The sequence below is a fragment of the Aythya marila genome (assembly GCF_965140915.1).
Source record: "Aythya marila genome assembly, chromosome: 3".
NCBI classification, from domain to species: domain Eukaryota; kingdom Metazoa; phylum Chordata; class Aves; order Anseriformes; family Anatidae; genus Aythya; species Aythya marila.
In genome coordinates this window covers 44,537,131-44,550,090 of record NC_139044.1, presented here as the reverse complement: position 1 = coordinate 44,550,090, position 12,960 = coordinate 44,537,131, and the positions used below count along the sequence as shown (strand labels likewise).

Here is a 12,960-nt window from a genome sequence, read left to right as displayed (position 1 = left end):
GTGTGGAAGCTGAAGCACAGAAGATATCAACTAAAAACAGCTTTCCCGTCAGAAGTAGGAGACGTATGCTCTGGAGACCCCTTGTAGCCTTTGCAGAAAAATTCATCTCGGATCCTTGAAGAGGAAATCAGTGGGGCCCAGGCGACACACTATTATTGCCTCTATCTCCTATCAGTGTCTGGTGTGTAGGAGAGGTTGTCATGGCATAAAAAATTCCTCAGAGTGGGGGTGTGATGGAGGAAGGAGAAGAGTCCAGATTACCTCATCTCCATCAATGTCCAGACAGAGGTTTGTATCATTATGCCTGACCTAGCACTGCTTTTCCTTGGGTTTATCTTTTAAATTGGAAAATAAGGCAAATAAAACTCATAACAAATAGATACTATAAATGTGTTTTGCCTTATGATAATGACAACGCAGAATAATACGTTCATCCTATTTAAGGCATCCTTATGGCATTGATGGACATCAGAAGTTTAAGTTTTGATTTGATTTAAGTTTTGATTTGTTTTCATACTGCTTAGGTATGCTTTACATACTGCTTAGGTATTCATCTTTGTCACCCTTTTCATTCAATATTATTTTGAGGCTGGCTTTCTGGTGACTAACAAATCCCTGAAAGCTTGAGGTTAGACAGTAATGCCCTACAAGCTATGTGCATTTTAGCTGGTGCTCAAACACATACTGTGCTACAGCTAGAGTTTGAGTGTCCTTTTGAGGCTGTGCTTTGGTTAATTCCCATCTTCTTGAAGACAGAAGTACTGCCCAGTTAAGAAAACAGGGGATGTGAAGTAAGGCCTTCCTGAACCCACCTCACCTCAAAGGAGGTTATAACTCAACTCTTCTATACATACCACTTACCATCTTGGAACAAAGCTTTGTGAAACTTCAGAGAACCTTAGAAGAAAATTCATATTGTCTTCTGAAAATTCTCAAGTTTTAGAACATACTGGCTTCAACAAATTTTGCATAAACAGTCTGTGCAGTTCAGACCATCAACAACATACAGGAAGAAATAAATTAACACATCAAATGTTTAGGGACTGACACATATGAAATAAGGCCCTTGAGCCACAGAATGGATAGTACAAACCTGAATGTGCACAGAGGTGTAGTCTTGGTAACTACTGCATGTACTCAAACTTAACTACACGCATAATTAGTGTGTACTTTGCTCAGTGAGGACTTCCTTCTTAATCTGACAAATGTAAGGCTGAATGTGTGTCATAAGTCATGATATGGGACTACCTGAAACAGGGGGTTTGTTTAGGTTTTGTTTTTCATGGAGTATTTTGTATATTCCATTAAAAAAATCTTTTTTTTTTTTTTTCTTTCCCCTGTGTTTAGAATTACTCTGTAAAATTTAGTCTCATCACTGTAGAATGCCATTGTACAAAAAAAATTCAAATTTTCTATTGTCATGAGAATTTTGCTTTATAGATTAAAAAAAAAAAAAGAGAATGCGTCAATAATTCGTAGACTCTTGTCAGTTTCCTCAATGCTAAAATCAATAGACTTTTTTCTATATATATATATATTTTTTTTAGCCTCTGTATTCCCAAAACTGAACAAGTTTTTTTACCCGTGAACTTCCAAAAGTGAATTCATATTTTTCCTGCGGCAGTTTTCAAGTAATTTTAGGCTTTTCAAGTGGTTTTCCATGACATTGAATAATGTGTATTAACTTTTAAACCTGAAATTATGATGCTGGGTGGAGTTGAGTGGGACTGAAGGTTTTTTTTTTTTTTTTTTTTTTTCAAAAACAAAACAAAACCCTGTGCTTCTTTTCCCAGATTTTTATTTTTATTTATTTACTTATTTTAAATAACAACAAACTTAGTCCTAGCTAGGTTAGTGGAAGATTTGGGATCAATGGAGTTTTTCAGAGTTTAGGAACTTTGAATAACTCAGTTTCCATTGCACAGCCTTTCACCTACCACCTCAGCAACTTCAGGTCTCCAGTGTACAAATTCTATTAGCTGACTGCATCTTCAAAGCAAGCTCTATCTATAACAGGAATGTCTGGTGGAGAGAACACAGTTTTTCTCTCTCTTGGATCACCAAAAAATGGTGACTAGCTGCCAGCAGCAGGTCAATTGGCAGTTTTGCTGATGGTGTGAGGGTGAATTGGAAGAAGTAGCACTTTAGTTCATCTGGGTAGTTTGAACTTCAAGCATTTAAGTTACTTACATGGATGTGTGCTGAGATTTAGGCAGTTTGTCAGGAGGCAGCTGAAAAGCGTATTCAATGCCTGTGACTGAATTTTAGATGTCTGTGGCATTCTCATTTTGGCTACTGAGAATTTTTTGCCTGAACAGCTAAGCCTCCATCTCCCATGGAAATTTCCCTCTTAGAGTTAGCTGAGGGGAGTTCCTGCTTAAGTTTGCCCTGAAGGGCACTGAAAGATAATGGATGCACAATATCTTTTTTCCTTCTTCTCCTTCTCCCTTCTCCTTTTTTTTTTTTTTTTTTTCTTTTCTCTTCTTATTCTGTAAATAACAGTAATGAAAACTTGTTCCCTTTGTTTTTAAGTGAATGTACCATGCCCACAATTGGGGTATTAGAGACCATTATTCTGAATCTATTCAGTAAGTAGCTCAGTAATAATATTTGGTATTCTCATGTTGTAATCAGTGGAAAAACAAGTTTATATGTACAGTCCTGTCAGTATATTTCAGCCCTAACCTAGACTTATTGAAACATTCCAGCCAAGGAGCTTGGATTTGTTGTCCATAACATTTCTAGATTCTTTACCAATACTTAATAATTCTGTAATGGCTAGAGGTTTGATATAAATTGTTCCTCACTGTAAGGTTGCAACTGCCAATTTGCATCACATTTCCCTACTTCACTGTCATCATGTAGCAGCAACCTGAGTTTTCTGGGAACTGTTGAACTGGCCTGGGGACCCATGTCTGAGTGGCTCATACTCAAAATAGGAACTTATGTAGCTTTACACAGAATGATAATTTCACTTGTGAGTAGCTTGGCATTTATTTTGGCTGGCACACAGGGTATGCATTCAGAGGTAGCCCCAACAAATCTTTGCTGCTTCCTGAGCACCAAGGATAGCTGTCACAGACACCAGCATTATTGGTATTCTATAGCTATGGAGACCCTCTTTCTCCATTGGAAACCCTAGATAGCTTATGTTTAGCTTAACTTATTTATGGTATCTTAAAGAGCCTATCTGTTTAAAAATGCCATTCTTTTATGGGCTACCATAGGCATAACAAAAGGTACTATCTTCATTCTCATGATTCACATAAAGAACTGGAGCACATCAAAATATGAGTGGAATTTCCCATAAAGATGTATTTTACTATTTACTATTTGCTTTACTTAGAAGAGAGAAACACCCAGCATTTCTGTTTTGTTAAAACAGAGCTTTTAGCAATAATGCAAAGTTTCACTCATTTGAATTATTAGTTTGGTGAATGAATTAAAGATATGTTTGAATGTTATGAATTGATATGAATTAAATATCCAAGGACATTTCTGTCCTTGGATAAATATGCAGATATGATATTCCCATTTTGAAGAGAAAGGATTACAGTTGTTTTAAGCTTGTAAATAAATCTCGGTCCCATAACTCACGAATGTAAGCATCCTTTGTGGAAACATTCCTGTTGCCTCATAGCTAAGGAACTGCGTTGTGAATGTTGGACATGGTTTTTGAGTGCACACCTAATCTCGTATTCCCTTGGAGTCTTTCTTCCAGCTCAGGTTTGCTTGCAAGCCAGGTGTGAACTTGACGTGTGCCTGCAGTGTCCAAACACATCAGTTAGGTCAGCGTGTGGGCAGAGACATTGGCTCGGCCAGCCCACCTGCTGCCTGGAAGGAAGCCTTGTGGGCTGCATTTGGGAGCCAGACTGTGCTCCTGAGACGTCTCGTTTGGAGAGGGAAAGTCACAGTGACTAGGTCTATTTTTTTCCCTACCTCCAGTGAAAGTGGGACTGGACCAAGATGTCAATCTATGAAGTAAACCTGAACATATAGTGAAAGCTTGCACAGTCTGCATACTGAAAGCAAAACAGTTTTCACTTGTTTTCCTCGGCTCTCCATTTTCTCTCTCTCTCTCTTTTTTTTTTCTAATGTTTTTGAGGAAAAAGGAGGAAAAAATTTGTAAGTGATATCAGTAATATCAGTACTTTTTTTTTTTTTTTTTTTTTTTTTTCCCCAAAATAAACCCTTTCCTTAGGAAAAAAAAGTTCTGGGCGCAGATTTTTATCTTAAAATACTTTTAACTAGGAGCTGTCTCCTCCTTTTCCAGACCTATTTTCTCACTGTGAATACTGCATTTAATCTGTAGGATGACTGCAAGTTTCCAGATGCACTGCTGGCAGTCCTGCTAATACAAACCCTGTTCAACTCTAACCTCACTATAGCTTGTTGAGCCTTCATTTATGCTGTGTATCAAGCTACTGTAGTGAAGTGTTATTTCAAGAAGAAATACTCAGCATCTTGGTGAACAAAATGTATCTATACAGAGAAGATATGATTTATGTGGTCACTGAAAGCAAGAGGAGATGGCTTCTGATACTGCTTTCTAGGAGGTATTTAAAATGGGGTGGATAAAGTTTTAAGTATGTGTGGAATATTTTTGTGGAATATCCTTTGCTTTTTATATGTGTCTACTGGCACATGGAAAATAAGACAAAAAGCACTGAAATATTATCCAAAATTTGTTGGAGGTGGAATTTATCTCTTATAAAAATACTGAATTTTTTCTTGATTATATTTCTCAAAATGGAATGTGCCAAAACCAGACTGTACAGAAAAAAAAACATAAAAGAGCATTCTTGGGCACAAAAAGATTTTTTAGAACAAAAAGAATTTTTAAAACAAAAAAATGCAAAGTCATATATTTTTTTTCATTTTGCAAAGGTTTTCTTTTTCCAATCATGTAATTTCAATTTAATTTTCTGTTAAAATATAAAATTAAATAAATATAAAATGAAAATCTTAAAACAAGTGAAGTAGAAACAAGTAGTGCTAAAGCAATAATACTGCACTGAAAATTTGAAACCAGAAATAGTTGCAAGGCTCAGATTTTCAGTGCAAGAATTATAAATTGGCCCATATTAGGCTTAGTGAAAGTATTTATCAACTCAGCGTTCTGTTCAGAAAGCCTAGTCTGGTCTTTGTTATGTAAAATATCAGAAATCTGTAGCTTCAGTTTTTTTTGCAAATATTTGATTCAGTTCTAGTCAGAGTGTATCTCTCCAAATGTGACTGTTAGCAGATCAGGAGAAATATTATTGTGCTAAGAAGACTTCCAGCATGACATTCCTTATTTTATCTTAAAGCTTAGCCATCCGAATCACTGGGTAGTTGGAAAATTAAAAAAAAAAAAAAAATAAAAAAGTCAACAAAAATGCTACACTGTCTGCCTGCCACTGTTGGATGCCAACAGAGGAGAGTGCAGGCCAAGATTGCTTTGCTGTTTTGTTTGAATCCAGAATGCAGCAATAAAAATAAATAGTGAAAGAGTCAGCTAGCCTTTGTCACAAGGCAAGCCTTTTTTTTTTTTTTTTTTTTTTTTTATGGCTGTCAGGCTACATGTCTGTGCTGACATCCTTTCTAATCCAAGAGGCTAATAATCTCTATCTTTGAAACTGAAACTTTGAGCACATATAGCTTGTTGTGTTTCCAATCACTAGAGATTACTGCTATTTATATGTTTTGTTAGTACAGACAAGATCAGTTCTTTGAAATATGCATTGATTTAAATCAAATATCATAGAAAATTTTCATGTTATGAGTTGTTTGTGCCCTAGAAACCAAACTGTTTTCTGAATAAAAAAAAAAAAAAAAAGGTGCTAAATGAGCTACAAATGAAGGTTATTTGATTTTTATTGTATCTTTATTAGCAAAAGGATATAGCGGGAAAGAAACATGGTAGAAAAAAGCTCACTAATTGTTAGGACAATCCAGTAAAGTGCTCAGCTGGATAGCTAACTTTAAACACCTTGAGGCACTGTGTATTTCTAAATTTAAGTATGTGTATAGGTATTCTGGCATAATGGAGGGGCAGTAAGGGAAGCCTATGGAGAAACATCAAGAGATATTTGAAATTACTTGTGTCTAAACTAGGTCTGTTTGTTCAAATCTTTGTGACTTTAGAAAAGCTTTCTCTATACCTTAGGAACAGCTAAGTATTTATGGAAAGCCCTCAGGGAAACATTTTCTTCAAACAATTAACTTTAACCACTTTATAAGTAGTTTTAACAAAGTGGTAAATGTTTCTGAACTGTTCAGTGGCATATTCCAGCTACAATAAAATAACTAAATAAAATGTAGAGTGTATTTTATGCATAAATACCTAAGAAGCCTGTGTCACACACAGTAATCTCTTTTAAAGTATGTGACATCTGCTTCAGTGTATTGCTATTGGGAAAGGTACTTTATAGCAAACCAAGAAATACTGGATGAGCTAAATCAAAATCTTTTCCGGAGATTTATCTATTCTTCTGGCAAGCTGCTTACTTTTCCATAAGAGAATCTGGGTTAGATCTCCCTGTGGAGCCCCAAAGTTGCTGTAAATTCAGTTGTATTAAATGTTACTTTAGAGATGGTGTTTACACCCTTGATGATTTTGTGTCATTGTTTTAAAGATAAACTTCTACTCTGCAGTAATAAACTTCTTTCTATGTGGTATATTATTCAAGGGTTAGCCAGTAGAGTTGAAGTAGAGGGATTGCGTTTATTTGTTCATTTATTTATTGAAGCTTAGTGTTTTAGGTGCTATACTGTCGGAAATTAAACATAAAATTAGATAAGTTCCAAGTCAGTCTTGTGCTGCCTGTAATGCTAATTCTGTTTTCAGAATTTCCCTTCCAATTTTGGATCACCTTTAGTGTTATTTCAGAAAGTCCTATGTTCCTAGCACTGATGTACACCAGAATCTGGTTTTGGATGCTGCAGCTGCATACTGGTGCCACTTCTGAGATGAAAGCTTTCTGTCAGCCCTGTTTGTCAGCTAATAATGTCCAAGTGAGCTAATTTAAAGTAACCTCCTGCATCTTCATGCTCAGTTGCTATGCCAGGAGAATTTTTTTTCCAGCAAGCTTCTAAGATGTAAAGACCCATTTGCTTGGAGGTAAGAGGATAAAGTCTCATTAACTTAGCCATGAACATAATTCAGAATTACAGTTGGGCATACATATCTGCAAAATTAGTTTTTCCCCTTGTCTGAATATAGGCAAATAATGTCGCATTTCAACAGGCTTTTCACAGGTCTTAGAACCTGTCTCTTCACCATGTCATTCACTGCATTCCTGCTTGAGCCTGCTGGCTTCAATATTAATTCTTACACTAGGGAAATAAATACAGAATAGGGGGGATTCTACCACTAGACGATTCCAAAAGTTTAAACAAAAACATATTTAAAGAGAAAAATGTTTTATTTTTCTTTCTCTATTTTCTTTTAGAGGTAGAAATCCATTATAACAACAATGAAATGAGTCTTTCTTGTTCCAGTGGTGCACAGCATTGCCCAGTGCTTGTTGTTCTTCCAACACCTTGCAGACTTGGAGACCCCTCTGCTCTCGGGTTGTTTGTCACCAGTGTGATGTCATTTACTTGGAAAGAGTTCAGCCTGATTTGGCCAGGTTCTGTGATGACCAAAACCAAAGTTGTGGGCTGGTTAATCAGCACAGATGTACCAAGTAACCCCCTCACCTTTCATTCTTGGTCTTTATTTCAAAGCAGATCAGAGTCCATCCCATTCTGAATTATTCCACTTGTAGATAAAGAGGGAAGTTGAATCTCTATGTGAGAGACTGCACTGGGATCCCCGTAGCTGTCAGTATTCCTATAAGCCTCCTTCCAACAAGCCACTTCTGCCTATTCTACTACTTTGATATGCTTATGAGTCATCTTCATTATTTTCATTATTACTTGTGTGAGGGGCACAGAGGGGATCTTCAGCAAGAATTGGCTGGATGCGCTCATAGGACTTTGCACAGTGAGTCCTGGATTTGGCTTTACTGAAAGAGTGTGAGCAATGGCCAAGTGGCAGTTTAGTTTCCCTATGGATTATGGTCTAATGTCTCACTGACTCTTGCCTTTTAGGATCTGCAAGATCTCCCAACATCTGTCTTGTCTGATGCTTTAATGTGAGCTCATGTTTCATTTTTACTTCTGGTCACAGCAAAATTTATTTTCTTGTCCTTTTTTCACCTGTTATTTTATATAAATATCTAACCCTTAAGTGTCTTGAATTTTTCCTTTCCTTTGGAAAATTTTGGTTGAAATCAGAAAATATTGCAACAAGGACAGAAAATCAGATAATCAGATACTATAATCTTGCAAATGTATCATCAAAAAAACTATCATAACTTCTTCTGGCTTCAGTAATATTTTATTTGAAATGAATTTAGCTCCTCTGAATTAATAACCTAATGTTCATTAATATTCTGAGGAAAAATATTTTATATGTCTTTTTATTTTGACAACCCTATTACATTTCTCCTGTCAGGTTTGGACTGCATCTCCATGTCTCATAGTTATTCTCCTATGGTAATTCCTTGGTGAAATAAAAAATCAGAATTTGGAATAATATTTTGGCTAGATACAATTTCAGATGCTTAGCTTGATAAGAGAGCTTCCTCCTGGGTTTATTTTTGGGTATTTTGAAGCATAGTAATGCCCAACAGCTTTAAAATGTTTCCATGGTTATATAACACAAAACAATACTTCAAACCTGAATTTTATATTCCCCTAAATGTGGTCATTGTTGATTTTAAAGCATATTAGATCATCCAAAAATAGGAGGGTTTCAGAACATCGAGCTGCTTAGAAACAAGTGGTGGACAGTTTTGGAGAACTTCTCTTTTGCCTTGGCATGTTTTTAGGATAATTCATATACTGGAGATAATTTACAACCCTGATGGTACTATTGCAGAGACCTTATGTGATGGAATTTATATCACTTTTCCTTTCAGACATTTAAACCACATGTCATTCTAGAAAAACGAGGACAGAGGTCCAACAAAGTGATTTATTTTCAGTTAAAATACTAGCTACATTAAAACCACATGTTATTAGGTACTGTATGACCAAACCATGCTCAGAATAAGGCTTACGACACCAAAGCTTACTTAAAATGTTTTTTTTCCTTTTTTTTTTCTTTTCTTTTCTACCACAAACTTTGGCAGTGCATGCATTAACAGATTTTACCTGAGCTGCACAGTACATTGAGTGTAATTTTTCCCTTGATGAAACAAGTTGTTGAAATACCAGAGAACAAATTAATTGACTTCCTTATTATTTTTTCTCACATTTCTAGATGGTTGAACATTTCTGTCTGTTTTAGGTGATGGCATATCACTGTGATTCTCTCTCCTGAAACCGCATAATATGATTAAGATCAATTAAGACTGAAACTTAATTTTTCAGAGTGAAACAACATGTACTTTGGGCACTTCACCAACATGAACAGTATAACTCTCATAACGCTCCTGAGAGATAAATAACATCTTACTTTACAGAAGAATAAACTAATCCACAGAAGTAATGCTCACAAGTCCAAGACCAGAAAGGAAATCAACAAGAAGATTAGAATTAAGGGGGCTCAGTTCTGTGTTCAGGGTACAGATACTGAGGACTAGTTTCTGTCCATAATTCTACACTTTCCAACCAGATTGTCTGGGACCTGAAAGGAGGTTTTTTTTTTTTTTTTTTTTTTTTCTTTTTTTTGTGTGTGTGTGTGTGTGTTAAAGTTGCCAGGTGAGTTGTCCACAACTTGGTGGAGATGACCAGGCAGTTGCACCAGGCTTCTGTGCTGGCTCTGTGCATGCATGGCTAGATGATGCTAGCATAGGGAGGCAAGGTGCATAGGGGAAATGAAACTTAGCTGTTTCACCTGTATGTGACAGAGTAACTCTTGGGGACTGTTAGATGATTAATGATGTCAAGATACACTGGTGTCTAATCGGGAATGGAAAATGTTCTTGCCTCGTTCAGATTCTGTTCAATTTACAACTTGCATGCACTAGAAAACCTGTCCTGTAACTTTATAAGAATTATACAGACATTCACTAATTAACGCAATGCCCATGTCTTTGTAATTGCTGGGCAGTTTTCATCCTAGAAGGGAACTGGCCAGTTACTGTCAAACAATCTTTAAACAAAGCAGAGATCAGAAGTAGCAAATTTCTCAGTTTGTATGCTTGAGATCATTCTAATTCAGATGATCTCTGAATCACATCTTGAAATCATTAATACTTCCTTAAGCTTGTCTGGTATTCTCATTTGTCTTGAAATTGCCTAGCTCAAGCAGATGCTGAAGTACTGATTCTGCATCAGCAACATGCTAAAATTTGTAGTGGCTTTAGACAATAAAAGGTACAAAAGCTTATGTTATGTGTCTTTTCTCAGCCTTTGGTTGCCTAATTGAAATATAATATCTGTATTAGACAATATAGCATTTTAGGCAATAGAAACTACTGAATTAAAGCTGGCTAATTTACTGCATTGTCTTGGATGGAGACCAGTACCGGGTAATCAAGGAGATGGTGCAATGAACCACACAGTGGACAAAAAAGGCCTGTGTGGTAGGCTGGCTTGACTAGCGCCAAGTCTAAATCATAAGCTGTTGCACTAAATTTTAGCACAATATGAATTATGTCAAAAATGTTGTTATGTTAGGCGAATTAAGACAATATTGCCCTTAAATTATTGTCTTCCACTGGTTTTCTTTCTTTGTTTCATAGAAATAATGCAACTAATGTTAAATTTTCCCTGATTATAATTCCAGATCTCTTTACATGGACCTCTTTACAGGTGTTGGGCATTACTAATGCCCAAAGCTGTTGGGCGTTACTATGCTTCAAAATACCCAAATTCCAGATCTCTTTACATTTACAAAGGAAGCCTTCTTCCTTTCTCCCTCTCCCACCTTAGGTTATTGTTTATATTTTCTTTACATTGCATCATCCAACTGACTTGTCTTCTCCCTTTCTCTAGATGTTTCCAGATGTGTGGCTGAAAGGAAGTACACCCAAGAACAAGCTCGAAAGGAATTTCAACAAGTGTTTATTCCAGAATGCAATGATGATGGCACATATAGTCAGGTTGAAAATTTTTAATTCAGTATCTTGCGTGTCTGGAAAATTAAAATATGTGTCTTTCAAATATAATGAAATGAAATTTGATTTCAAAATGAAATGCAATTTGTACTAGCAATTATGTTAAAAAATAGAAAAAAAATAATATTTTGTGCCAGCTGAGTCCTTGTTCTTTTTTTTCAGAGTTGGCCAGCAAAAGAGCCAAACATTACTGTTGTGCATGTGATACACTCCCTATTCTTCTAGGCTGAGGCAGCTGAGTCATTCTTGTAGCCCCCTGAATACTCATCAGATGGTAAAATATTTGGAATTTCTGATCTATTACTGATCTAAACCAGAAATCTTGTAACCAGAGTCCATATATTAATGCTAATAGCATGAATCATACAGGATTCTTCCCTATCCTCAGCTGAATTTCTGCACAAGTATATGGTGTGAGGCTAATTAGGTTAGATTATAGAATTTGGAAAGGGCACAGCTAGGTGATTACCCTGTGATATATATTCTGGTCAAGGTTGCCTTCTGCTGCCACTGTACTGCAATTCAGTTGTGGAGTTGTGCAGAAGACCATCCTTCTTGTTTTAAGAGGGAAGTGATATTGGCCCTCAGGGCATATAATGCAATTGATTTCTAAGAGGAATTCCAAGAGTTTCCTTTTTGACATCTTGGGATATGAATAATGCTGGCAGAAGCATTCTGTCCTGCACTTTCAGTGGGTGGAACAATATGTTCTCTGTGTGGACAAAGCTCAAGACTGCTTGCTTCATGAATAGTTTGTGTGTCCCTTGAGGAATTTTGTTGTGAGGTTTTCAAAACACCTGCACCTCACTCTCCTGAAACAGGACATAAACAACTGGATATTTCAATAGTTTTCTCTTCCATTAGATTCTGAAGGACCTACCTCACTTTGCTTGAAAGAAGCTCTTCATAATGCTAAAAAATCATGTGTATGATGGAGATTAAGGTCCATTATGGTTTGTCATTCTAGGTTTTGCCAATATAGTTTGCTGGACACAGTACTCATGTCATGAATGCTGCAGGATGATAGACTTATGTCTGACAGACTGCACGTGGTTCATGTCATTTCTGACAGGTTCAGTGCCACAGTTACACTGGATACTGCTGGTGTGTCACTCCCAATGGTCGTCCTATCAGTGGAACTGCTGTGGCCCACAAAACTCCCCGGTGCCCAGGTAAGATTTGTTCAGCTGACTGGCTTATGACATTGTCTTATGAATATTAGAGTTTAGTTGAGGCATCTGAGTAGACTTAAGGAAAAAAAATCTTCACCAGAGATGTTCAACGCAGGAGCAGATGCTTGTGGAAGCAAGGGACTCTCTTCCTTGGGGATTAGCAAAATTCAACTGCACAAAAGTTGGTCTAGCTTTTAAGCTAGCTCTGCTTGAGTTCTTCCAAGGCCACTGCCAACCTAAATCTTTCTGTAATTCTATAATCAGTCTACTTTATTTGTATTATTCTCTAGCTATTGAAATGTTTTTCTGCAGTGGTTATTTGTATGATAGTTATGATTCACTCTGTGAAACCATGCAACAGACTTGCAGAGGCAGTTCTTTATATTGCAACTTTCATGCTTGTAAACTCATTGCAGAGTTTCAGAAATTCCAGAGGGCTTTGCCATTTTGATTTTTTAAGTATTTGGCATACAGAAACAAAACAAAACAAAAAACCACTCCCAATCGAAAATAATGACACTGACTTGTAACATAGTCCAGTGAAAGAACTCCCACAGCAAATCTCATGATTGGCCAAATCCAGAGATGAAATAAAAATGAAACAAAGCACTAAGAACATAATGGAATAATTGTCTGTAGAAATTAATTGGCAAATCAAACTCACTTGTCTTTCATCAGAACAATTACCTGTTTTT

The 12,960-nt window shown here is 36.4% G+C and overlaps 1 protein-coding gene across 7 annotated transcripts in view; it reads left to right on the top strand.

Annotated features, from left to right (window-relative positions):
* The window catches only part of SMOC2 (SPARC related modular calcium binding 2), a 145,415-nt gene that overhangs the window by 47,992 nt on the left and 84,463 nt on the right, over nt 1–12,960 (top strand). For all 7 annotated transcript variants that reach the window (XM_082755641.1, XM_082755640.1, XM_082755637.1 and 4 more), the window contains exons 3-4: nt 10,972–11,078; nt 12,166–12,265. In XM_082755641.1, the coding sequence (XP_082611767.1) occupies nt 10,972–11,078; nt 12,166–12,265 (207 nt within the window). The remainder of the gene's footprint in view (nt 1–10,971; nt 11,079–12,165; nt 12,266–12,960) is intronic.